Raw genomic sequence first — 23,454 nt, forward strand, 5'->3', positions numbered from 1 at the left:
TGCTGGTTAAAAGGTAGTACTGCACCATGTTATGGCGGATGCTGATATGAACATTTTGTACATGCGCTCTAAAGGCCTACTGAAAGCCACTACTGCCGACCACGCAGTCTGATAGTTTATATCAGGGGTCTTGGGTACTGATTAATGCGAAGGGCTACCTGCAGTTTGATACACACTTAAATAAATTGCCTGAAATAGCCAATTTGCTCAATTTACCTGTAATAAATAAATCTATATATATTTAAAAAAAAAAGGGTATTTCTGTCTGTCATTCCGTCGTACATTTTTTTTCCGTTTACGGAAGGTTTTTTTGTAGAGAATAAATTATGGAAAAAAAACTTAATTGAACGGTTTAAAAGTGGAGAAAACAGGAAAAAAAAATTTTTTTTTATTTTGAAACATAGTTTATCTTCAATTTCGACTCTTTAAAGTTCAAAATTCAACTGGAAAAAAAAGAGAAAAACTGGCTAATTCGAATCTTTTTGAAAAAAAAAAAAAAAATTTATGGAACATCATTAGTCATTTTTCCTGATTAAGATTAATTTTAGAATTTTGATGACATGTTTTAAATAGGTTAAAATCCAATCTGCACTTTGTTAGAATATATAACAAATTGGACCAAGCTATATTTCTAACAAAGACAAATCATTATTTCTTCTAGATTTTCCAGAGCAAAAATTTTAAAAGAAAACCAAAAACTTTGAAATAAGATTAAAATTTGATTCTACAGATTTTTTAGATTTGCCAGAATATTTTTTTTGAATTTTGATCATAACAAGTTTGAAGAAATATTATACAAATATTATTCGTCGAAAAAACCGAAGCTAAAATGAATAATTAAATCAAAATTTATTTATTATACTTTACAATTAAAAAAATAGATTTACTTGAACATTGATTTAAATTTACAGGAAAGAAGAGGCAGGAATTTAAAAGGTAAAAAGGTATATGTGTTTAAAAATCCTAAAATCATTTTTAAGGTTGTATTTTTTCTCAAAAATGGTCTTTCTGAAAGTTATAAGAAGCAAAGTAAAAAAATAAATGAATTTATTTAAACAAGTGAAGACCAAGTCTTTAAAATATTTTCTAGGATTTTCAAATTCTATTTGAGTTTTGTCTCTCTTAAAATTAATAATGTCGAGCAAAGCGAGACCAGCTTGCTAGTAAATAAATACAATTAAAAAAATAGAGGCTGTTATTTGAGCTATTTTCAGAACAGTCCAGCGGGCTACTCATCTGGTCCTTACGAGCTACCTGGCCCCCGCTGGCACTGCGTTGGTGACCCCTGGTTTATATATCAATGATGAAATCTTAACATTGCAACACATGCCAATACTGCCTTTTTACTTTACTAAATTGCAATTTTAAATTTCATGGGAAGTATTCTGTTGAAAACGTCGGTATGATGACGCGTGCGCGTGACGTCTCCGATTGTAGCGGACATTGTTTTCCAGCCCGATCCCAGCAATAAGTAGTCTGCTTTAATCGCATAATTACACAGTATTCTGGACTTCTGTGTTGCTGAATCTTTTGCAATTTGTTCAATTAATAACGGAGACGTCAAAGAAGAACGATGTAGGTGGGAAGCGGTGTATTGCAGCTGCCTTTAGCAACACAAACCATACTTGCCAAACTTGAGACCTCCAATTGCGTGAGGTGGGGGGTGGGGCGGAGGCATGGTTGGGGCGGGGGGACGTCACGCGCTCATCGTCTGCTACTTCCGGTACAGGCAAGGCTTTTTTATTAGCGACCAAAAGTTGCGAACTTTATCGTCGATGTTCTCTACTAAATCCTTTCAGCAAAAATATGGCAATATCGCAAAATGATCAAGTATGACACATAGAATGGACCTGCTATCCCCGTTTAAATAAGAAAATCTCATTTCAGTAGGCCTCTAATGCAGTGTTTTTCGACTTTTTCTGAGCCAAGGAACTTTTTTTTTTCATTGAAGCGACTAGGATGAGAATGAGCACCTCTAAGTCCGAGTCCATGGTTCTCGCCCGGAAAAGGGTGGAGGGCCATCTACGGGTTGGGGAGGAGACCCTGCCCCAAGTGGAGGAGTTCAAGTACCTACACTGCAAAAAGTCCATCCATCCATCCATTTTCTACCGCTTATTCGGTTTGGGCTCACGGGGGGCGCTGGTGCCTATCTCAGCTACAATCGGGTAGAAGGCGGCGTACACCCTGGACAAGTCGCCACCTCATCGCAGGGCCAACACAGACAGACAACATTCACACTCACATTCACACACTAGGGTCAATTTAGTGTTGCCAATCAACATTGTTTGAAAACAAGAAAAAAAAGAAGAAAAATTGGGGGTATGTTACTTGAACTAAGCAAAATTTTCTGCCAATAGAACAAGAAAATTCGACTTGTCAAGAATTTCCAAAACAAGTAAATTTAGCAAACCCAAAAATACCTTAAAATAAGTATATTCTCACTACTAACAAATGTACTTTTCTTGGTAGAAAGAAGAGACCTTTTTGGCAGAGGGGTTCGTGCGTCTGCCTCACAATACGAAGGTCCTGAGTAGTCCTGGGTTCAATCCCGGGCTCAGGATCTTTCTGTGTGGAGTTTGCATGTTCTCCCCGTGACTGCGTGGGTTCCCTCCGGGTACTCCGGCTTCCTCCCACTTCCAAAGACATGCACCTGGGGATGATACATGGATGCTGTATCATCCATGTATCCATTTTGGTATAAACTCAACTCTTCGTGTTTGGAGGAAGAAGAATACTGAGTTGCATCCCAAGACCACCACACCTACTGTGAAGCATGGAGGTGGAAACATCATGCTTGGGGCTGTTTTTCTGCTAAGGGGACAGGACGATTGATTCGTGTTAAGGAAAGAATGAATGGGGCCATGTATCGTGAGATTTTGAGCCAAAACCTCCTTCCATCAGTGAGAGCTTTGAATGGTTGACCAAATACTTATTTTCCACCATAATTTACAAATAAATTCTTTAAAATTCCTACAATGTGAATTCCTGGATTTTTTTTTCACATTCTGTCTCTTACAGTTGAAGTGTACCTCTGATGAAAATTACAGACCTCTGTCATCATTTTAAGTGGGAGAACTTGCACAATCGGTGGCTGACTAAATACTTTTTTGCCCCACTGTATATATATATATATATGTAAATATATATACACATACATACATGCAGAAGGTTGGAATGACGACTGTTTCAAATATTTTATTTACTATTTTAATAATATTCGACTGAAGTTCCATACTATTACAGTCAGTTTAAATCCTTAATTCATTGATTTAACGATTATTTACATTTTCCTGTTAGTAATCAGTTCAATGTGGGTGCAATCCCACTGGTGAAAAACACACATTGTGTATTTGTTTTTAATTACACAGTATTTGACATGTGAAGTCAATAAACAAATGCATAGTAAAACAAAAAATGAGTGGCTAGTATATACATATTTTTATAACCAGGCACCATATCATGAATATTATGTACTACAATCTGACAATAATAAATTAAAGAAATACAAAATAAGGAACATATATTTCAGCTAGTGTAGCCAGTTTATTTTGCCTATTGTAAATAACATACACTAGCTCACATCGGTTATATTTACAATTATAAAATACAAAAACGTTACCTCAAAAATAAAATAAAATATAGATTTTTTAAGTAATTATGACCAAGACAGATTAAATTAGATTTTATTTGTTTTTGTCTGCCAGCAGGTTAGTTATAAAGTAAGTTAGCATGGTAACAGACTTTGTGTTTGACTTTTTTTAACTCTTTTTTTTTTTACTTTCCCAGCTAAGAGTGTGTCTTGATATTGCTGCGTGCTTTTACTGCTAGAACAAGACACTCCCCTCTCTAGCGACAGCTGCTGGTTGGAAGGTAGTACTGCACCATTTTACTGTGGATGCTGATATGAACATTTTGTACATGCGCTGTAACGTGATTACTCCCACACTCTATAAGGCAAATAACTATTAAGCCGGTTTATAAATAAGGTGCAGTACATTTATTTTAACAGTTAAAAACATTTTTTATCATGAATCTCAGTGGCCCTGCGATGAGGTGGCGACTTGTCCAGGGTGTACACCGCCTTCTGCCCGATTGTAGCTGAGATAGGCACCAGCGCCCCCTGCAACCCCAAAGGGAATAAGCAGTAGAAAATGGATGGATGGAGGAATCTCAGTAAAACTAAAATGATGCTATTTGGTAACAGTAGAAGAGAAAGTCAAACACAAATACAAATAAACACAATAAAACCACATTTCTAGGTATAATGATTGATGTTAAATTAACTGAAAATCTCATGTAAAAAATATACAACATAAAGTAGCAAATGAATAAAGCAAAACATGTTCTAGACCAAAAATCACTCCATGTTCTCTACTGCTCGCTAGTGTTATATCTGAGTTATTGTGTAGAAATATGGGGGAATAAATACAAAAGTACTTTTCGTTCATTTACTGTGTTACAAAAAAAGATCAGTTAGAATAATACATAATGTGACCCAGGACACGTTGGGAAGACTATGTCTCCCGGCTGGCCTGGGAACACCTCGGGATCCCCCGGGAAGAGCTAGACGAAGTGGCTGGGGAGAGGGAAGTCTGGGCTTCCCTGCTTAGGCTGCTGCCCCCGCGACCCAACCTCGGATAAGCGGAAGGAGATGGATGGATGGATAATGTTGGATACAGAGAACATACAAACCTTTTATTTATTGAATCAAAAATACTAAAATCCCACGACATAATGAATTTGGAAACAGCTAAAATTATACCCAAAGCAAACTGTAATCTGCTATCCAAGAATATACAATTCTTCCAAAATATAAATATAATCTTTTTACCCACGTACAGACCTTCAGTATATCAGTATGTGGAATTAAACTATGGAATGGATAAAGCAGAGCAACAAAACAATGTACTAATATGATCCACTTCAACAAACTCTTCAAACTTTAAGTGTTTACAAAGTACAAAGAAGAACCATGATAAACATTCTGATTTTATCTCATAATTTTTTTAAGCTACTATTACTCATCTCACCATATGAAATATAACTTACTTCACCAGTTATTAATTTTTATTTTTTTAATTGTTATTATTTATGGAGTATATTGTGAATAATTCGAGAACAGGAAGTTAAAGGTTTTAGCAACTGCTATGTAAAGGATAATGGGTTGGATTAAATAAACTCTGCTTCTTACTCTTTTTCGAACATGTTGAATAGAGAACCTGGAAATTGTGATGTATCATGTTGTATGCTTGCATGTTGCAAATAAACACAAACTCAACTCCACTCAACAGTGTAAACACATGCAGAAGTTTGTTATGTCAGAAGTTTGGTGCTGTTTCAAATAGTTTATTTACTATTTTAATAATATTCAACTGAAGTTACTTACTATTACTGCCAGAGTTTGAATACGGACTGTATGGATTTAACAATTATTTACATTTTCCTTTTAGTTATCAGTTCAATGTGGGTACAATCCTACCGGTGAAAAACACACACATTGTATATTTGTTTTTAATTATACAGTATTTGACAGGTAAAGTCAATATGCAAATGCATAGTAAAAATAATTTGAGTGGCTAATATGTACATATTTTTATAACCAGGCACCATATCATGATTATGTATTAAAATCTGATAAAACAATTAAAGAAATAAAAAGTAAATAAGGAAAATATAACATTTCAGCTCATGTAGCAAGTTTATTTCGCCTATTGTAAATAATGTACATTTGTTATATTTACAATGATAAAATCCAAAAACATCTACTTAAAAAATAAAATATATTTGTTTTAAATAATTATGACCCAAACAGATTAAATTAAATAATATTGTTTTTTTGCAAAAAAAAAAAAAACAACTTAGAAATTCAATATGGTCCTCTATCTCAAAGGGACATTCGGTCCATAAAAACCCTCAGGGTTTGTTTAAGAAGGTTAGTTTCAGAGTAAGTTACCATGGTAACAAACTTGAGTTTGACTTACCCCTCTTTTTTAAATTTCCCAGCTAATAGTTTCATACAGAGTTTTCACTTCACTTACTTTCTGGAATACCCCTGGGAAGTGACATCGATCACAACAACTTACTTACACTTTACTTTTCCAACTTTGTTCATTATAACTTGTTAAATTTTCCGCCTCAGCCACTTGGTCTGTCAGCAAAACTTGTTCCGGTGTCACATCTCTGTTGTTTACTGTTTCTGTGTTGTTGCTTTAAGTTGTTGTTTTGTGGCTTTATGTTGTTGCTCAGTGGCACAAAGTTGTAGTGTTGTGTCTTAATATGGCGTTTGCCTTTGATGGGGCTTTTGCAATGGTGTTGTACCTGAAATTTGTTGTGTTCATCTAATTGTTGTGTTGAAATTAAGTTGTTGGTGTTCTGACATAAAGTTGTTGTGTTGTAGCTTTTTGTAGTGCCGTTTGTTTTTGTTGTGGCTTGTGCAGTGGCAATGTGGCGTAAAGTTATTTTAATGTAGCTTCATGTTGTTTTGTTTGCATTTGTTGTGGCTTTTACAATTTTGTTGTGGCTAAAAGGTTGTTTTGCTGCGGTGTAAAGTTTTTGTGTTGTGAATTTATGTTGTGTTGTGGCGTTTATTTGTTGTGGCGTGTCGTAAAGTTATTTCCTGGCGTGAAGTTGTTGTGTCCTGGCGTTATCATTTGTTGCGACTTTTGCTGTCGCTAAATGTTGTGTTGTGGCATATTGGTAAAGTTGGGTTGTAACGCAAAGTTGTGTTGTGATTTTATGTCGTCGTGCTGTGGTTTAAAGTTGTTGTTTTGTGGTGTTTGTATTTGTTGTGGCTTTTGCAAGTGTTGTGGCATAAAGCTGTTGTTGATTTATGTTGTTATGTTTAAGCATAAAGTTGTTGCTTTATGTTATATTGTTGTGTAAAGTTGTTGTGTCGTGGCATAAAGTTGTGTTGTAGCTCCATGTTGTTTGCATTTTTCATGGCTTTTACAATTGCATTGTGGCTATAAGTTATGTTGTAGCGAAAACAAAGTTGTGTTGTGTATTTATGTTGTTTTGTAAAGTTGTTGTGTTGTGGCGTTTGAATTTGACTTTTGCAACCATTTTGTAGTGTAAATCGGTTGTGCTGTGGATTTATGTTGTGTTGTAGCATAAAGTTGTTACATTGTGGCTTTATGTTGCTGTGTCGTGGCGTAAAGTTGTGCAGTAGCGTCAGGTTGTTGTAGCGTGGTGTAAAGTTGTTGTGCTGTCACTTTATGTTGTGGTGTATGTATTTGTTGTGGCTTTTGCAACTGAATTGTAGAGTGAAACTGTTGTGCTGTGGCGTCAAGTTGTTGTGTCGTGGCATATAGTTGTTGAGTTGTGGCGTTTGCAATTGTGTTGTGGCTAAATGTTGTTGTGTTGTGGCGTAAACAGTTTTCCTGTGGTGGCATAAAGTAGTGTTGTGGATTTACGTTGTGTTGTGGTGTAAAGTTGTGTTGTGGATTTAAGTTGGTTTGTTGTAGTGTGAATGTTGTCTGTCTATCTGTGTTGGCCCTGCGATGAGGTGGCGACTTGTCCAGGGTGTACCCCGCCTTCCGCCCGATTGTAGCTGAGATAGGCGCCAGCGCCCCCCGCGACCCCGAAAGGGAATAAGCGGTAGAAAATGGATGGGATGGATGGATGTTGTAGCGTAAAGTTGTTGTGTTGTGACAAAAAGGTGTTGTGTTGTGGCATAAAGTTGTTGCGGTGTTGGCCTTTGCTGTGGCTTTTGCAATAGTGTTGTGGCTCTGTTGTTGTGTTTTGGTAGCCTATCTCCATTTATACACCAATTGGAATGGTGAATTTTAAAAAGTATTATAGCATACTCAAACAAATAAAATTAATGGTATATATATACATATATATATATATATATATACATACACATATATACACATACATGTATACATGTACATATATACATTTAGGTAGGGATATGCAAAGTTTGTTGGACAAGCACCAATCTATCAAATAAAGACAAATTGCTAAAAGTTGTTTAAAAATCTGCCATGTCCGCCACTGCTCTAAAGCAAACTCCACTACCTTGTAGACTAACTTCTCATAAGTCACACCTGTCCTTAAACTGTTTTGTAAAACAAATACTGTTTGAGGTCATCAAAAGTCAACATACTAGTTCAACCGGATTATGTATTAAAAATACATTGAGGCCATCCGACCGAATGAATGCTATTTTCTCTCTAAAAATTACTCTCGAAACTTCTAATAATACAAATATTGATCCATTCAAAATATGTATTATGTTTTTTTATTAAGAAAACAAGTTTTAATACTTAGTAGTTGGGACAAGAAAAGAAACAAATATGTAATTCTATTTCTTTGTAATTTTAGGAAGCAGGGACAAGTCCATCCATTTTCCATCCATTTCCTACCGCTTATTCCCTTTTGGGGTCTCGGGGGGCGCTGGCGCCTATCTCAGCTACAATCGGGGGGAAGGCGGGGTACAACCTTGACAAGTCGCCATCTCATCGCAGAGCAGGGACAAGCAATGAATGCAATTTTTTAGAGTTTAAAATAATCCTTTTCAATTGTATTAAATAAATATGCAATCAAATCAATGCAGAAAGACCCTTAGCTTAATAAAAATTTAATGATTAAAATAATTTCCTGCAAATTTTAGGAAGCAGGTACAGGCAACAAATGCATTTTTCAGGGTTTAAAGACATTCATATGAATCCTTTCGATTGTATTTAATAAACATTCAATCAAATCAATGAAAGAATACTTACCTTAATATGAAAAAAAATAAATCACAGTAAATTTTATCGTGCATTAGTACTGTACATTTAATTTCCTGGCGAAACAAATGGCGCAGATTTGGTGGAAAACATTGGAATGATTTGCATTGGACATACTAGACTTCACTGTTTGTTTTTGTCTTCTTTGGCACTTTTTCTTTCATATAATTTATTTGGTTTAAGCTTAGTTTTTCATTGATTCAATTTTATATTTTTCTTATTTTGGTTATTCTCTTAGCCACATTTTTACGTCTTAATTTTATTTTAGGTGTTTTTTAAGATGTATCTTGTTGTCTTTGTGAGTTTTTTTTTTACCTTTTATTATATTTTTTGTATTATTCTGTACAGCACTTTGGTCCACTGACTATTTTTAAAGTGCTCCATAAATAGTCAGATTAGTTTGGAATGGCCCACAAGCAAATTGTATCATACAAAAGAAGAATACAATTTAAGAAGTTACAGGACTGACTTACAATTGTGATTTTCCATTTTAATAACAAAAAAAAAACATTTATTCACACATTTACATCAATGTACAGTCATGTCAAATCGTTTTAGATGAAGGAAAATGAAACATAAATATGGCTAACCACTGCAATCAATGCTAGTAAATAGAATACTGGTCTTCTTTCCAGTTTTTTCTTTAGAGTTTAGAGTATATTTCCCACTTTGATATGACACAACAGAGCAAATCCCAAGCAGTCAAATCCTCACACATCATCATCTGCTCTCCAGCAGAGATTCAAAGTCTGGGGAGCAAACTATTTTGTGTTTAACATTACCTAACACGGTCAAGTCTCCTGTTCGTCCCTCCGTATTAACAGAGACAAGTTCCTAAAGAAAACAAGGAGTTACTTGCTGCATCATAAAACAAAAGGTGTGGGACGTCATCACTGTCATCATCCCATCTTACCTGAAAGAAAGCGCATGATGCTCCGAGGGACACATCCAATGAGACTTGTCCCATTATGAGCTGCACTCGGCCAGACTTCCGCACCAACATCTTCCCAACAAGACCATCTCGCAGGTCTTTTAAATTACAATTATTATCATTCACTTGCTCCTCCTGTAAAATATTCCAAGTATTTTAATTCATACATTCAGTATACGTACTACATTCATTAATACTTTTTTATCTACCTCAGACTCTGTTTTTAGTAGAACAGACTGTCCATCCTCAGACTGCACTTCTGTTTTTATAGGCTTGTACTCCTTGGTGGGTGGCTGGCCAGGCAGTGAGTCGGGCAGCTGCATGAAGAACAGCTCCTCATTTTTGCTCAGACTCCACTTGTGGAGCAGATCTTGTAGGACCTCAGGCTCCGGCAGCGGAGGAAGCTTATAAGTGGCCTCGGTCTTCTTTATTTCTACTTCCTCTTGCTCCTCCTTTACTGAAGAGAATAATAGAAAAAGCTTGTTTTGGATTTTCAAACTTTTATACAGCATAGAAGTACAGTGGTACCTTGGTTTTTGTTTGCCTAAATTTTGTAGGATTCAATCTGACAAAAATGTTTTCCTTTTTTCACATACTATCTCATCATTGGACTGCCAAATTTGAATTGAGTGCAGAAACAGAGAATCAAAGTTGTTGACTCAGTCTTTTTTAATTGAGTAAAACTGCAATATAATCCACCATGGGGCCAAATAAAGTAGTAAGTACCAGCACTTCAATAAAGAAGCTGAGAAACAATATTGAATTCACCAAAAAAGTGTTTTTGCTCTCCCCATTCCTCTATTTGCCAAAATGAGTCTTCAGTTAAGGTAAAACGGAAAGTAAATGTTCATTTATCCATTTCACTTAAATGTGTTTTGTGTTCATATTTTGGGGTATTTGGAATGGATTAATTTGGTTGGAATTTTTAAGGGAAATGTATTTCTTTTTTGTAAGATTAGGCCTGAGCCAATACATTGGTCAAAACATTGATTAAATGAAAGATAAATGAAGATTAACTTGATAGTTTTTGTCTGTTGCTACTAAACAGGGTGCAAGAGGGATTATGGTATCAGATTAGGTTGCATTGTTGATCAAAAATCTGATTATTGTATCTGAGTGATGGGGCAGGACATTATTAGCTTTAATTCTGCTTCCTTCCCTTAATTTTTTATTTTTGGGGAAAAAATTACAATATTGTAATGGAGAAACTTTTTTCTTATGTAATTGTATATGTAAAGAATATTTTTGGTTTGTTGCATCCCCCCAAAAAAATTAATGAATAAATAAAAATTCCATCCATCATATTTGTCTTGTTGGGCGAAGGGTCAACTGGTAGCCTTGCTCGTCGTTAACGAGAACCACCGCAAAGTAACAAAAATTAGGGAGAAAAAAAAGAGACAACTGCAAAGTAAAACGTTGCTGCGTGGTAATATTTTGGCTTCAAACTGAGTGAGCAACCAAGATGAGCCAATCAACACAAACAATACAAGTACGGGTATGCTGAATTAAAAAAAATAATACTAAAAATTGGTTGCAATAAAAAACGACCCCATTTTTCTGACGGGGAAAAAACTGGATTTATAGATTTTGCTGTTATTTTTATTGTTTGATTACTTATTCCAGATAATTAAAACTTCTTGAACTTCTAATTACAACAGTAAAAATATACAAATGAGAAATAAAAAGTTATTACATATGATTATTAAGGTATCAATATCTCACAGTACGATAGCACGGTATTTAGCCCACAGTACAATATTATCATGGTATATGTCCAAAAAGAGCCTTAAAATTGGTATTGTGTGTACATCTTTTTTGTAAGGGGCGCTGGAAGCCGGCAGACCCGTCAGCGATCCTGCTCTGTCTCCCTGTAATGTTTGTCTGATCTTGAATGGGATTGTGCTGAAAATTTCAATTTTCCTGAAGGAACTCTCCTGACGGAATAAATAAAGTACTATCTAATCTAATCTAATCTAATCTAAAATGAAGTGTCAATAATATTTAAGATAACACACTTACTGTAATTGAACACAAACATAATGCTCAAACATTCCAATCATATTATTACAACAACCAAATAATTATGATTCTTTATATATATATATATATAAATAATTATGATTATTTATATATATATATATATATATATATATATATATATATATATATAATATATATATATATATTTTTTTCCCGCAGACAAGTGTCTTTAAACTAACAAACATCCAGTGTAACAAATGTAAAACAATAACGTTTACAGTTTACTGTCTTCCAACTTTTAACTCCATAGATGTAAGATGTCCTCTGTAGTTGACATCTTACATAACATTGGAAAATGCAAATTTTCAGTTAAGTTAGCTGACAATTTAATGTTTAACAGTGTATATACCTCACATGATGCTTGGCATTAAATAGTTTTGACTTATGTTCCCAACTTTTTTCTTGTCCGCACTGCCGCCTGGCGCATTTCCTACTTAAATATTGGATAACAAATCCATTAAAAGCACTACTTAATTTAATCCTTAAATTTAAAATGTGGGTTGAAATATTACAACTTCGGACTGTCTTTAAGTGTCGTCTTGGAAACACTCAAGACAGAGGCGGCGATTTTGTCTTGCAGTATGTAGACCTAAGAAGTTGTGTTTTGCCAGAGTTTGTTTGTTACTCTGTTAGCCACATACCTCAAAAAGGTATAAATTGATTTTAAAGAAAACTTTAGGAAATGTCTGAAAAAAATTACTCTCTCCTTTACGACCTCCCACACACAGACCTTGCACTACCAGGGAATTTTAGGAGACGCAGTTTACTTCTGGGCCGGACATTTTAAAAGTGTCATTAAAAAACGACACTGACCAAGTTTTCATTTTATAACGTCACAGTATTATTGTAATGATTTTGATACCGAAATACCGCAGTATTTATAATACTGTTACACCCCTAATGGTTATATTAGTACATGAATTTTGTTTCAAAATAATACTGACAATATTATCGTTTATTGACAATAAATTGCGGGACAACTTGTCATCGAGCCAAATGTATTATCAGCCCAGGCCTACGTAAGATTTGGTCTTTATTGGATTTTTGGAAAGGACTACTACCAAAAACGTAGGTGTCAAAGTATTGTGATCATGAGTAGGGATTTGATGTCCAACTAGCAAAGCAGCCTGGCTGTTTCAGGGTAGGGCAGTGTTAATATCTGGTACAGTGGTACCTCAATTTAAGACTGTTTTGAGATTAGAGCCGTCTCTCGGCTAATTGTTATGCTACCGCCCAAGCTATCTGGGCACTCATGTAACAGTTGCATGGCTTTTCTAATGAAAATGGACATAAGATCAAACTTAAAAAACAGCGTACACATGTAAAAATGTAGGTGTATTAAAGTGTTTGCACGCACAAATCCAAGCTCATTTCTTTATTACATTGCAATCTACTTGGAATCGGCCGCAGACCTGTGCGTGGCTTGGCACGCTCACACCATGCCCCTTATAATGCACGAATCACATTAAAAGTAGCAATATGCTTGAACTCGGAAAGGTCTGCGCAATCTTACAGTTCAGTAGGAGGTGCTTCTTTCTCGTGTTTAGAGAAAACACGGAGCGATTTTCAGTCTGACATTGCCATTTCTCCGAAAACTGTACACATGTTGAAATTTTAAAAAAAAAGAAGAAATGGTTGTTTCAGGAAGAAAGTGAAGCAAAAGATAGATGTGCCTGGGCAAAACTAACTCGGATAAATTAGTGCTGCACCTCGTTTGAAAGGACAGTCAGTACAGTGATACGTAAACTCTAGAAGGTGGGTAACTCTAATTACCCCCATCCATCCATCCATCCATCCATCCATCTTCTTCCGCTTATCCGAGGTCGGGTCGCGGGGGCAGCAGCCTAAGCAGAGAAGCCCAGACTTCCCTCTCCCCAGCCACTTCGTCCAGCTCCTCCCGGGGGATCCCGAGGCGTTCCCAGGCTAGCTGGGAGACATAGTCTTCCCAACGTGTCCTGGGTCTTCCCCGTGGCCTCCTACCGGTCGGACGTGCCCGAAACGCCTCCATAGGGAGGCGTTCGGGTGGCATCCTGACCAGATGCCCGAACCACCTCATTTGGCTCCTCTCAATGTGGAGGAGCAGCGGCTTTACTTTGAGCTCCTCCCGGATGGCAGAGCTTCTCACCCTAATTACCCCCAATATTGTGTAATTTCCAACAAAATGTGTTTATAAAATAACCTGCTCACATGAGCTAGGTTAAAGTTCCATGTGAAACCCCTCCAGCCAAGAATGTTAAAATAATATCTAAACAGCAGACATTTATTCAGAAAATTATGAAAAAGCTCATGTAAGCAGCGGAAAGGAGATACTATAGAAGTCCACTAACCAACGTGAACGCTGTACATTATTATTATATTACATTGTAAAACTATTGTCATTGTTAGTACTACATTCTATTGTGGGTTTTTTAATACTATATTTCTGATGTAAAAGTTTGTTATTCTTTTTAAAAGGTATGTTACATGTTAATTGTGTTGTTGTTGTTTTTTATTTGGAGAAGGGGGGTGGGAAGCACCGAATAAATTGTTTTGAACTGCCAGGTAGTTTCAATGGGAGACACTGTTTTGTGATACAATGTTTTGTGTTAAGAGCTCCATCAAATAACTAATTGAGTTTGTAAATTGAGGTACTATTGTATTATTGTCCTCTTTTCTGCAGATGTTAATGTTAAACAATAGAGTGCATGGTGCAAAAGTCAAAGTACTTTGTACTGCAGGCTCCATTGGATCGTCTTCATCCATTTTCTCAATTTTAACACGAGGGGCACTTGTTTCCTCCTTGAAACTCCATCCTGAGACAGCAAGAGGAAGCTGAACCGGGCAGCTCCTCTGTTCACCCCTCAAGAAAGGATCATCTATAAACTAAAAGCAAACAAAAGTCACATTACAATGCAAATAACACTTGATGTATGTTTTTTTTAAATCAACTCACGTCGTCTCGATCTAGTTTGCGCAGGATCTCTTTGGTCTCTTCCTCGGTTTCTCTCTTCTCTTTTTTGATATTGATGATGGGTGAGAGTCCCATGCTTGGGGCTTCTCTTTCACTTTGATAACCGGCTGTTATTCAAAACAAGGAAATTGCTTCATACGGTATCATCTAAACCAGTGATTCTCAAACTGTGGTACGTGTACCACTAGTGGTATGCGGGCTTCAAATAGTGGTACGTCAAAGTATTACCTGATTAAAGTACAGAGTTGTATTTCCCTATATTCAAACACAGTGTTACTGTTCAAGCTATGAGTAATGCTAATGGTCAAAAATATTTAATATACTTCTTAAAGAAAATCTCTGCCTTGTTTTTAATGAATACTTTGGCCTACTATGCTACCGTATTTTAATGTTGGTCATTGTAGTAGTACTAGATGAGTCAAGTTATTTCAGTAAGGTACTTAATGAAAAAAGTTTGAGAACCACTGATCTAAATAAAAAAAAAAACAGTATATACCTAAAGTATGGACCTACCTATTCTTTTAACGGCCGTTTCTGTAGGGCCCTGCTCAAAAATAGAATGGGACTGGATGGTGTCTGGGAGACCCCGACCCCGACCACGACCCCGACCCCTGCCTCTATCTCTTGAACCTCTGCCTCGGGTTGAATCCCTGTCCCTCCTTGGCGTGCCCTCATCCTTAGTGCTTTTAGACAAAACCCATGGTCACAAAACTTGTTTCGCGGCACAGAATTGTTTGTGAACTTACTCTTCTCTAACTTTACGGCCAATGATGTTGGGTGTGAATGTTTTCTAAGAGAAAGAAACAAGAAATAGTGAAAATGTATCATTACAAAAGCCCATTTACTCTTCTAAATGTTTGATGGCACAGACCTTTTTTACTCCCCCCAAGGTGAGGTCTCGAGAACGCATTGTAGGGAGGCGGCCAGCAGCGATAGTAGCAGGTGTTCGACGACCCATCATTTGACCCCTGGCACTTGCTCCAGGGGGGAGCATGTGATGACCGCTGGGATCCCCTGCACCTGAATCAGCCATCCTAAGCATACACAAACAGGCGGCAATAAAAATGACTGTTGCATGACGCAAAGGAAAAAATATTTTAACATTTACAACACTGTGCATTACTACATTGTTGAACGAAGCAACCTGTGATCACCATGCAACGTTTAATTGTGGCGGCCCGCCACAATAACATTCAGAACACCACAAACCTGATTTATTACACACAAGGTTTTAAGACCACACTGATGGTTTAATTTAAACTAAAAGTACTTACTTAAGGGGTTTAGGAAAGTGTTTTTAAAATATATTTGTTTTTTCTCTTTTGACATTAAAGTTAAAGTTAAAAGTTAAAGCACCAATGATTGTCACACACACATTAGGTGTGGCGAAATTATTCTCTGCATTTGACCCATCACCCTTGATCACCCCATGGGAGGTGAGGGGAGCAGTGGGCAGCAGCTGTGACATGCCCGGGAATAATTTATGGTGATTTAACCCCCAATTCCAACCTTTAATGCTGAGTGCCAAGCAGGGAGGTACTGAGTCCCATTTTTTTTATAGTCTTTGGTATGACTCAGCCGGGATTTGAACTCACGACCTACCGATCTCAGGGCGGACACTCTACCCACTAGGCCACTGCATATTTTTTTTAATTCACAATTATCAAAATCGATCCATCTATCCATTTTTCTACCGCTTTTCCATCCATCCATCCATCTTCCGCTTATCCGAGGTCGGGTCGCGGGGGTAGCAGCCTAAGCAGGGAAGCCCAGACTTCCCTCTCCCCAGCCACTTCGTCTAGCTCTTCCCGGGGGATCCCGAGGCATTCCCAGGCCAGCCGGCAGACATAGTCTTCCCAACGTGTCCTTGGTCTTCCCCGTGGCCTCCTACCGGTTGGACGTGCCCTAAACACCTCCCTCGGGAGGCGTTCGGGTGGCATCCTGACCAGATGCCCGAACCACCTCATCTGGATCCTTTCGATGTGGAGGAGCAGCGGCTTTACTTTGAGCTCCTACCGGATGGGAGAGCTTCTCACCCTATCTCTAAGGGAGAGCCCCGCCACCCGGCTGAGGAAACTCATTTCGGCCGCTTGTACCCGTGATCTTATACTTTCGGTCATGACCCAAAGCTCATGACCATAGGTGAGGATGGGAACGCAAATCGACCGGTAAATTGAGAGCTTTGCCTTTCGACTCAGCTCCTTCTTCACCACAACGGATCGATACAACGTCCGCATTACTGAAGACGCAGCACCGATCCGCCTGTCGATCTCACAATCCACTCTTCCCCCACTCGTGAACAAGACTCCTAGGTACTTGAACTCCTCCACTTGGGGGCAGGGTCGCCTTTTCCGGGCGAGAACCATGGACTCGGACTTGGAGGTGCTGATTCTCATTCCTGTCGCTTCACACTCGGCTGCAAACCGATCCAGTGAGAGCTGAAGATCCCGGCCAGATGAAGCCATCAGGACCACATCATCTGCAAAAAGAAGAGACCTAATCCCGCGGCCACCAAATCGGAACCCCTCAACGCCTTGACTGCGCCTAGAAATTCTGTCCATAAAAGTTATGAACAGAATCGGTGACAAAAGAACAGCCTTGGCAGAGTCCAACCCTCACTGGAAACGTGTCCGACTTACTGCCGGCAATGCGGACCAAGCTCTGACACTGATCATACAGGGAACGGACCGCCACAATAAGACAGTCCGGTACCCCATACTCTCTGAGCACTCCCCACAGGACTTCCCGAGGGACACGGTCGAATGTCTTCTCCAAGTCCACAAAGCACATGTAGACTGGTTGGGCAAACTCCCATGCACCCTCAAGAACCCTGCCGAGAGTATAGAGCTGGTCCACAGTTCCACGACCAGGACGAAAACCACACTGTTCCTCCTGAATCCGAGGTTCAACTATCCAGCGTAGCCTCCTCTCCAGTACACCTGAATAAACCTTACCGGGAAGGCTGAGGAGTGTGATCCCACGATAGTTGGAACACACCCTCCGGTCCCCCTTCTTAAAGAGAGGGACCACCACCCCGGTCTGCCAATCCAGAGGTACCGCCCCCGATGTTCACGCGATGCTGCAGAGTCTTGTCAACCAAGACAGCCCCACAGCATCCAGAGCCTTAAGGAACTCTGGGCGGATCTCATCTACCCCTGGGGCCTTGCCGCCGAGGAGTTTTTTAACTACCTCAGCGACCTCAGCCCCAGAAATAGGACAGCCCACCACAGATTCCCCAGGCACCGCATCCTCAAAGGAAGACGTGTTGGTGGGATTGAGGAGGTCTTCAAAGTATTCCCCCCACCGATCCACAACATCCGCAGTCGAAGTCAGCAGAACACCATCCGCACCATACACGGTGTTGATAGTGCACTGCTTCCCGTTCCTGAGGCGGCGTATGGTGGTCCAGAATCGCTTCGAAGCCGTCCGGAAGTCGTTTTCCATGGCTTCCCCGAACTCTTCCCATGTCTGAGTTTTTGCCTCCGCGACCGCTAAAGCTGCACACCGCTTGGCCTGTCGATACCCGTCCACTGCCTCCGGAGTCCTATGAGCCAAAAGAACCCCATAGGACTCTTTCTTCAGCTTGACGGCATCCCTCACTGCTGGTGTCCACCAACGGGTTCTGGGATTACCGCCACGACAGGCACCAACAACCTTGCGGCCACAGCTCCAATCAGCTGCCTCGACAATAGAGGTTCGGAAAATGTTCCTCTCAGACTCAATGTCCCACACCTCCCTCTTGACATGTTCAAAGTTCTTCCGGAGGTGGGAATTGAAACTCTCTCTGACAGGAGACTCTGCCAGACGTTCCCAGCAGACCCTCACAATGCGCTTGGGCCTGCCAGATCTGTCCGGCATCCTCCCTCACCATCGCAGCCAACTCACCACCAGGTGGTGATCAGTAGAAAGCTCCGCCCCTCTCTTCACCCGAGCGTCCAAAACATGACGCCGCAAATCCGAAGACACAACTACAAAGTCGATCATGGAACTGCGGCCTAGGGTGTCCTGGTGCCAAGTGCACATATGGACACCCTTATGTTTGAACATGGTGTTTGTTATGGACAATCCGTGACGAGCACAAAAGTCCAATAACAAAACACCACTCGGGTTTAGATCCGGGCGGCCATTCTTCCCAATCACGCCTCTCCAGGTTTCACTGTCGTTGCCAACATGAGCGTTGAAGTCCCCCAGTAGGACAAGGGAATCACCCGGGGGAGCCCTTTCCACTACTCCCTCGAGTGTACCCAAAAAGGGTGGGTACTCTGAACTGCTGTTTGGTGCATAAGCACAAACAACAGTCAGGACCCGTCCCCCCACCTGAAGGCGGAGGGAAGCTACCCTCTCGTCCACCGGGTTGAACTCCAACGTGCAGGCTTTGAGCCGGGGGGCAACGGGAATTGCCACCCCAGGCCGTCGCCTCTCACTGCCGGCAACGCCAGAGTGGAAGAGAGTCCAGTCCCTCTCGAGAAAACTGGTTCCAGAGCCCTTGCTGTGCGTCGAGGTGAGTCCGACTATATCCAGCCGGAACTTCTCTACCTCGCGCACTAGCTCAGGCTCCTTCCCCCCAGTGAGGTGACGTTCCACGTCCCAAGAGCTAGCTTCTGTAGCCGAGGATCGGACCGCCAAGTGCCCTGTCTTTGGCTGCCGCCCAGCTCACAATGCACCCGACCTCTATGGCTCTTCCCATGAGTGGTGAGCCCATTGGAGGGATGACCCACGTTCCCTCTTCGGGCTGTGCCCGACCGGGTCCCATGGGGACAGGCCCGGCCACCAGGCGCTCGCCATCGTGCCCCAACTCCGGGCCTGGCTCCAGAGCGGGGCCCCGGTCACCCGCGTCCGGGCAAGGGAAATCTGAGTCCATTTAGTTGTAATTCCATAGAAGTCTTTGAGCTGCTCTTTGTCTGATCACACACCTAGGACCTGTTTGTCTTGGGAGACCCTACCAGTATATATATATTATATTATCATGTATTTCCAATTTTTTTTGCTAGAATAAAGATGAATAAATATCTGCTTGAGTTACGATTTCAACACAATTCATCAATCAAATTGTAGACTGTAAAATTGACAATAGATTTTACGGTTAAATTCCACCGTCTTGAGTTTATTTTTACTGTAAAATAAACTTTGGTACCGTTTTTTTCCATACACAGTAAGACACTAAAATATTAAAAAACAAAAAAAACATTAAAACAACATTTTACAGTAAAAAAAAACAAAAACAAACAAACTGTTGCTTGAATTTTACCGCTAAAATCTGTGCTATTTTTTCCCCCATTCCATTCTATTTATTTATATACTGTAAAAAACCCACGGCTTTTACTGTAAAATTCTGGTGACTGAGCTGCCAGTTTTCAATGTAAAATTAAAATATTTTTTGCAGCTTATGTCATACTTGCAAACCTTGAGACGTCCGAATTTAGGAGATGGGGGGCAGGGCTGAGATGGGGTTTGGTGGTAGCAGGGGTCTATATTGTAGCATCCCGGAAGAGTTAGTGCCGCAAGGTGTTCTGGGTATTTGTTCTGTTGTGTTACGGTACGGATGTTCTCCCGAAATGTGTTTGTTATTCTTATTTGGTATGGGTTCACAGTGTGGCGCATATTTGTAACAGTTATACGACCACCCTCAGTGTGACCTGTAGGGCTGTAGATCAAGTTTAAGACGCATTCACTTGTGTGTGTGAGAGCCGCATATGTTATGAGACTTAGAAGGCACGCTGTTTGTGAGGAGGAAAAGTGGACGTGATGGCAGGTTGTAGAGGACGCTAATGGCAGTGCCTTTAAGGCAGGCCCCCAATACTGTTGTCCAGTGGAAAGCGGGAGAAATTCGGGGGAATGGTTGCCACGGGAGATTTTCGTGAGGGGCCCTGAAATCCGGGAGTGTCCCGGGAAAATCGGGAGGGTTGGCAATAAGGGTGTGGGAAAAAATCGATTCGAATACGAATCGCGATTCTCACACAAATCGCGATTCTCACGTTGTGCGATTCAGAATCGACTCATTTTTTAAAAAATCTATTTTTTTTATTTTTTTTTATCAATCCAACAAAACAATACACAGCAATACCATAAAAATGCAATCCAATTCCAAAACCAAACCTGTCCCAGCAACACTCAGAACTGCAATAAACAGAGCAATTGAGAGGAGACACAAACACGACGCAGAACAAACCAAAAGTAGTGAAACAAAAATGAATATCATCAACAACAGTAGCAATATTAGTTATAATTTCAGCATAGCAGTGATTAAAAATCCCTCATTGAAATTATCATTAGACATTTGTAGCTGAGATAGGCGCCAGCGCCCCCCGCGACTCCAACAGGGAATAAGCGGTAGAAAATGGATGGATGGGCATTTATAAAAATAAAGAACAATAGTGTCACAGTGGCTTACACTTGCATCGCATCTCATAAGCTTGACAACACACTGTGTCCAATGTTTTCACAAAGATAAAATAAGTCATATTTTTGGTTCGTTTAATAGTTAAAACAAATTTACATTATTGCAATCAGTTGATAAAACATTGTCCTTTACAATTATAAAAGCTTTTTTTTTTTTTAAATCTACTACTCTGCTAGCATGTCAGCAGACTGGGGTAGATCCTGCTGAAATTCTATGTATTGAATGAATACAGAATCGTTTTGAATCGGAAAAAATTTGTTTTTGAATCGAGAATCGCGTTGAATCGAAAAAAATCGATATATAATCGAATCGCGACCCCAAGAATCGATATTGAATCGAATCGTGGGATACCCAAAGATTCGCAGCCCTAGTTGGCAAGTATGGCTTATGTAAATAAATATAATGTCAATGTATTTTATATATGTATATATACATGTATATTCATCTGCGATGAGGTAGTGACTTGTCCAGGGTGTACGCCGCCTTCTGCCCGATTTTAGCTGAGATAGGCACCAGCGCCCCCAAAGGTAATAAGCGGTAGAAAATGAATGGATGTATATTAGGGCAAACATAACTGCAATGTGGCCCTCAATGAAAACGAGTTTGACACCCCTGATGTAACATGAGGCAACAATAATTACGAAATAAACATTGAAATTGTTTAACGGTCAGAAATAAACTGATTAACTTACCAGAAAGTATCAATAAAATAGTATTATTAGTAACCAGACGTTCTTATAAAAACGTACTTATTTAAAGGACCTGTCAACAAGGGCAGATGTCCTTTACATTTATTACTCACTTGAAGAAGAGAGAAATAAGGCATATTTATAAAAATCAAATAAAATAAAAAAAACAATATAAATAAAATATAGTGTCTACAGTATATTGACGTGTAAATGTTAATAAATGTTGTTTCTTCAACAACGTACCAGAAATGTAAGTCACACGTGGCCAAATTACAACGCCGGTAAAATGCCAAACAGCCAACACGAAACTTACGACTAAAGACATTATTTGTAACACAAAAATGTATGAAGGTTACTTACTTTAATGCCGCGTATATGTCCTAAAAAGTAACTTAGAAGGTGTGAGCCGAAACATGGCAAGTTGCAGCCCCGTTGCAATGCTTACTCACACGCCGCCGAAATGACACTTCCGGGTTTCGTCAGCCCCAAGCCAGTGCGGATCAAAGCTGCGCACAAAGCTGCGCATAAACAGCTGTTTACAGTTGCATGTTTACGTGTTGACCATACAATACATGACAATCTGGCCTTTACACTCACAATTAATGGCTAAGTGCAAATTTTGTTATTGGTCGAATATCCTGTAAATACCCAACATTTAATTTAATTTAATTTAATTTAATTTAATTTAATTTAATTTAATTTAATTTAATTTAATTTAATTTAATTTAATTTAATTCAATTTAATTTAATTTAATTTAATTTAATTTGATTTAATTTAATTTAATTTTATTTTATTTTATTTTATTTTATTTTATTTGCTGATCGTGACAATACACTGTTACAATAGAATAGAATGGAAAATAATGCCTTTTATTGTCACTATAGGCATGTAGAATGAATATAAAAGCATCTTACGGCCTACTGAAACCCACTACTACCGACCACGCAGTCTGATAGTTTATACATCAATGATGAAATATCAACATTGCAACACATGCCAATACGGCCTTTTTAGTTTACTAAATTGGAATTTTAAATTTCCCCGCTAAGTGTCGTGTTGAAAACGTCGCGTATGATGATGCGTGCGTTTGACGTCACCAATTGTAGCTGACATTTTTTTCCAGCCCGATCCCAGCTATAAGTCGTCTGCTTTAATCACATAATTACACAGTATTCTGGACATCTGTGTTGCTGAATCTTTTGCAATGTGTTCAATTAATAATGGAGAAGTCAAAGTAGAAAGATGGAGGTGGGAAGCTTTTAGCCTTAAGCCACACAAACACAGCCGGTGTTTCCTTGTTTAAAATTCCCGAAGGTGAAGCTTTATTATGGAACAGAGCGGTCAAGCAAACATGTATCCCGAAAACATGTCAACCGGCAGGTTTCGCTGAGAAATTTGTGGTAATAAGTCGGCTCTTACCGTAGTTATGAGCGGAGCCTGCGTCCTCCTGCAGCTGCGGACTGTTACCTCCTCCCACCGGTCACCACACCCGTGGCCACAGCCCTCCGAATTTCAGGTACCATATAATTTCACTAAAACACTAAGTAACACAATAGGCAGGTAAGGGATTTTCTAGAATTATCCTAATAAATGTGTCTAATAACATCTGAACCGCTCTCACTGCCGTCGCCTTTTTTTTTTATTTAAAGGGGAACAACATTATCACCAGACCTATGTAAGCTTCAATATATACCTTGATGTTGCAGAA

At 39.3% G+C, this 23,454-nt stretch overlaps 1 protein-coding gene across 1 annotated transcript; it reads right to left on the reverse strand.

Annotated features, from left to right (window-relative positions):
- Positions 1-9,204: 9,204 nt before the first annotated feature.
- polr3d (polymerase (RNA) III (DNA directed) polypeptide D) lies at positions 9,205-22,249 on the reverse strand. The gene is made up of 9 exons (XM_061906716.1): positions 22,106-22,249; positions 15,528-15,690; positions 15,403-15,446; positions 15,170-15,339; positions 14,639-14,763; positions 14,412-14,568; positions 9,876-10,123; positions 9,649-9,801; positions 9,205-9,569 (listed from the first exon to the last, which is right to left on the reverse strand). The coding sequence occupies exons 2-9, from the start codon at positions 15,687-15,689 to the stop codon at positions 9,456-9,458; spliced, it is 1,173 nt and encodes a 390-aa protein (XP_061762700.1). The 5' UTR covers position 15,690; positions 22,106-22,249; the 3' UTR covers positions 9,205-9,455.
- Between the last annotated feature and the right edge of the window lie 1,205 nt (positions 22,250-23,454).

The sequence above is a fragment of the Nerophis ophidion genome, linkage group LG07 (assembly GCF_033978795.1).
Source record: "Nerophis ophidion isolate RoL-2023_Sa linkage group LG07, RoL_Noph_v1.0, whole genome shotgun sequence".
In the NCBI taxonomy this organism is placed as follows: Eukaryota; Metazoa; Chordata; class Actinopteri; order Syngnathiformes; family Syngnathidae; genus Nerophis; species Nerophis ophidion.

Excerpts from the sequence above, each read along its gene's own strand:
- polr3d (XM_061906716.1), bottom strand. The coding sequence starts at position 15,689 with ATGGCTGATTCAGGTGCAGGGGATCCCAGCGGTCATCACATGCTCCCC. Across the intron at positions 14,764-15,169 it reads AACGGCCGTTAAAAGAATAG|CCGGTTATCAAAGTGAAAGA; the intron begins GTAGGTCCATAC and ends TTTGAATAACAG. Across the intron at positions 14,569-14,638 it reads GCAAACTAGATCGAGACGAC|TTTATAGATGATCCTTTCTT; the intron begins GTGAGTTGATTT and ends GTTTGCTTTTAG.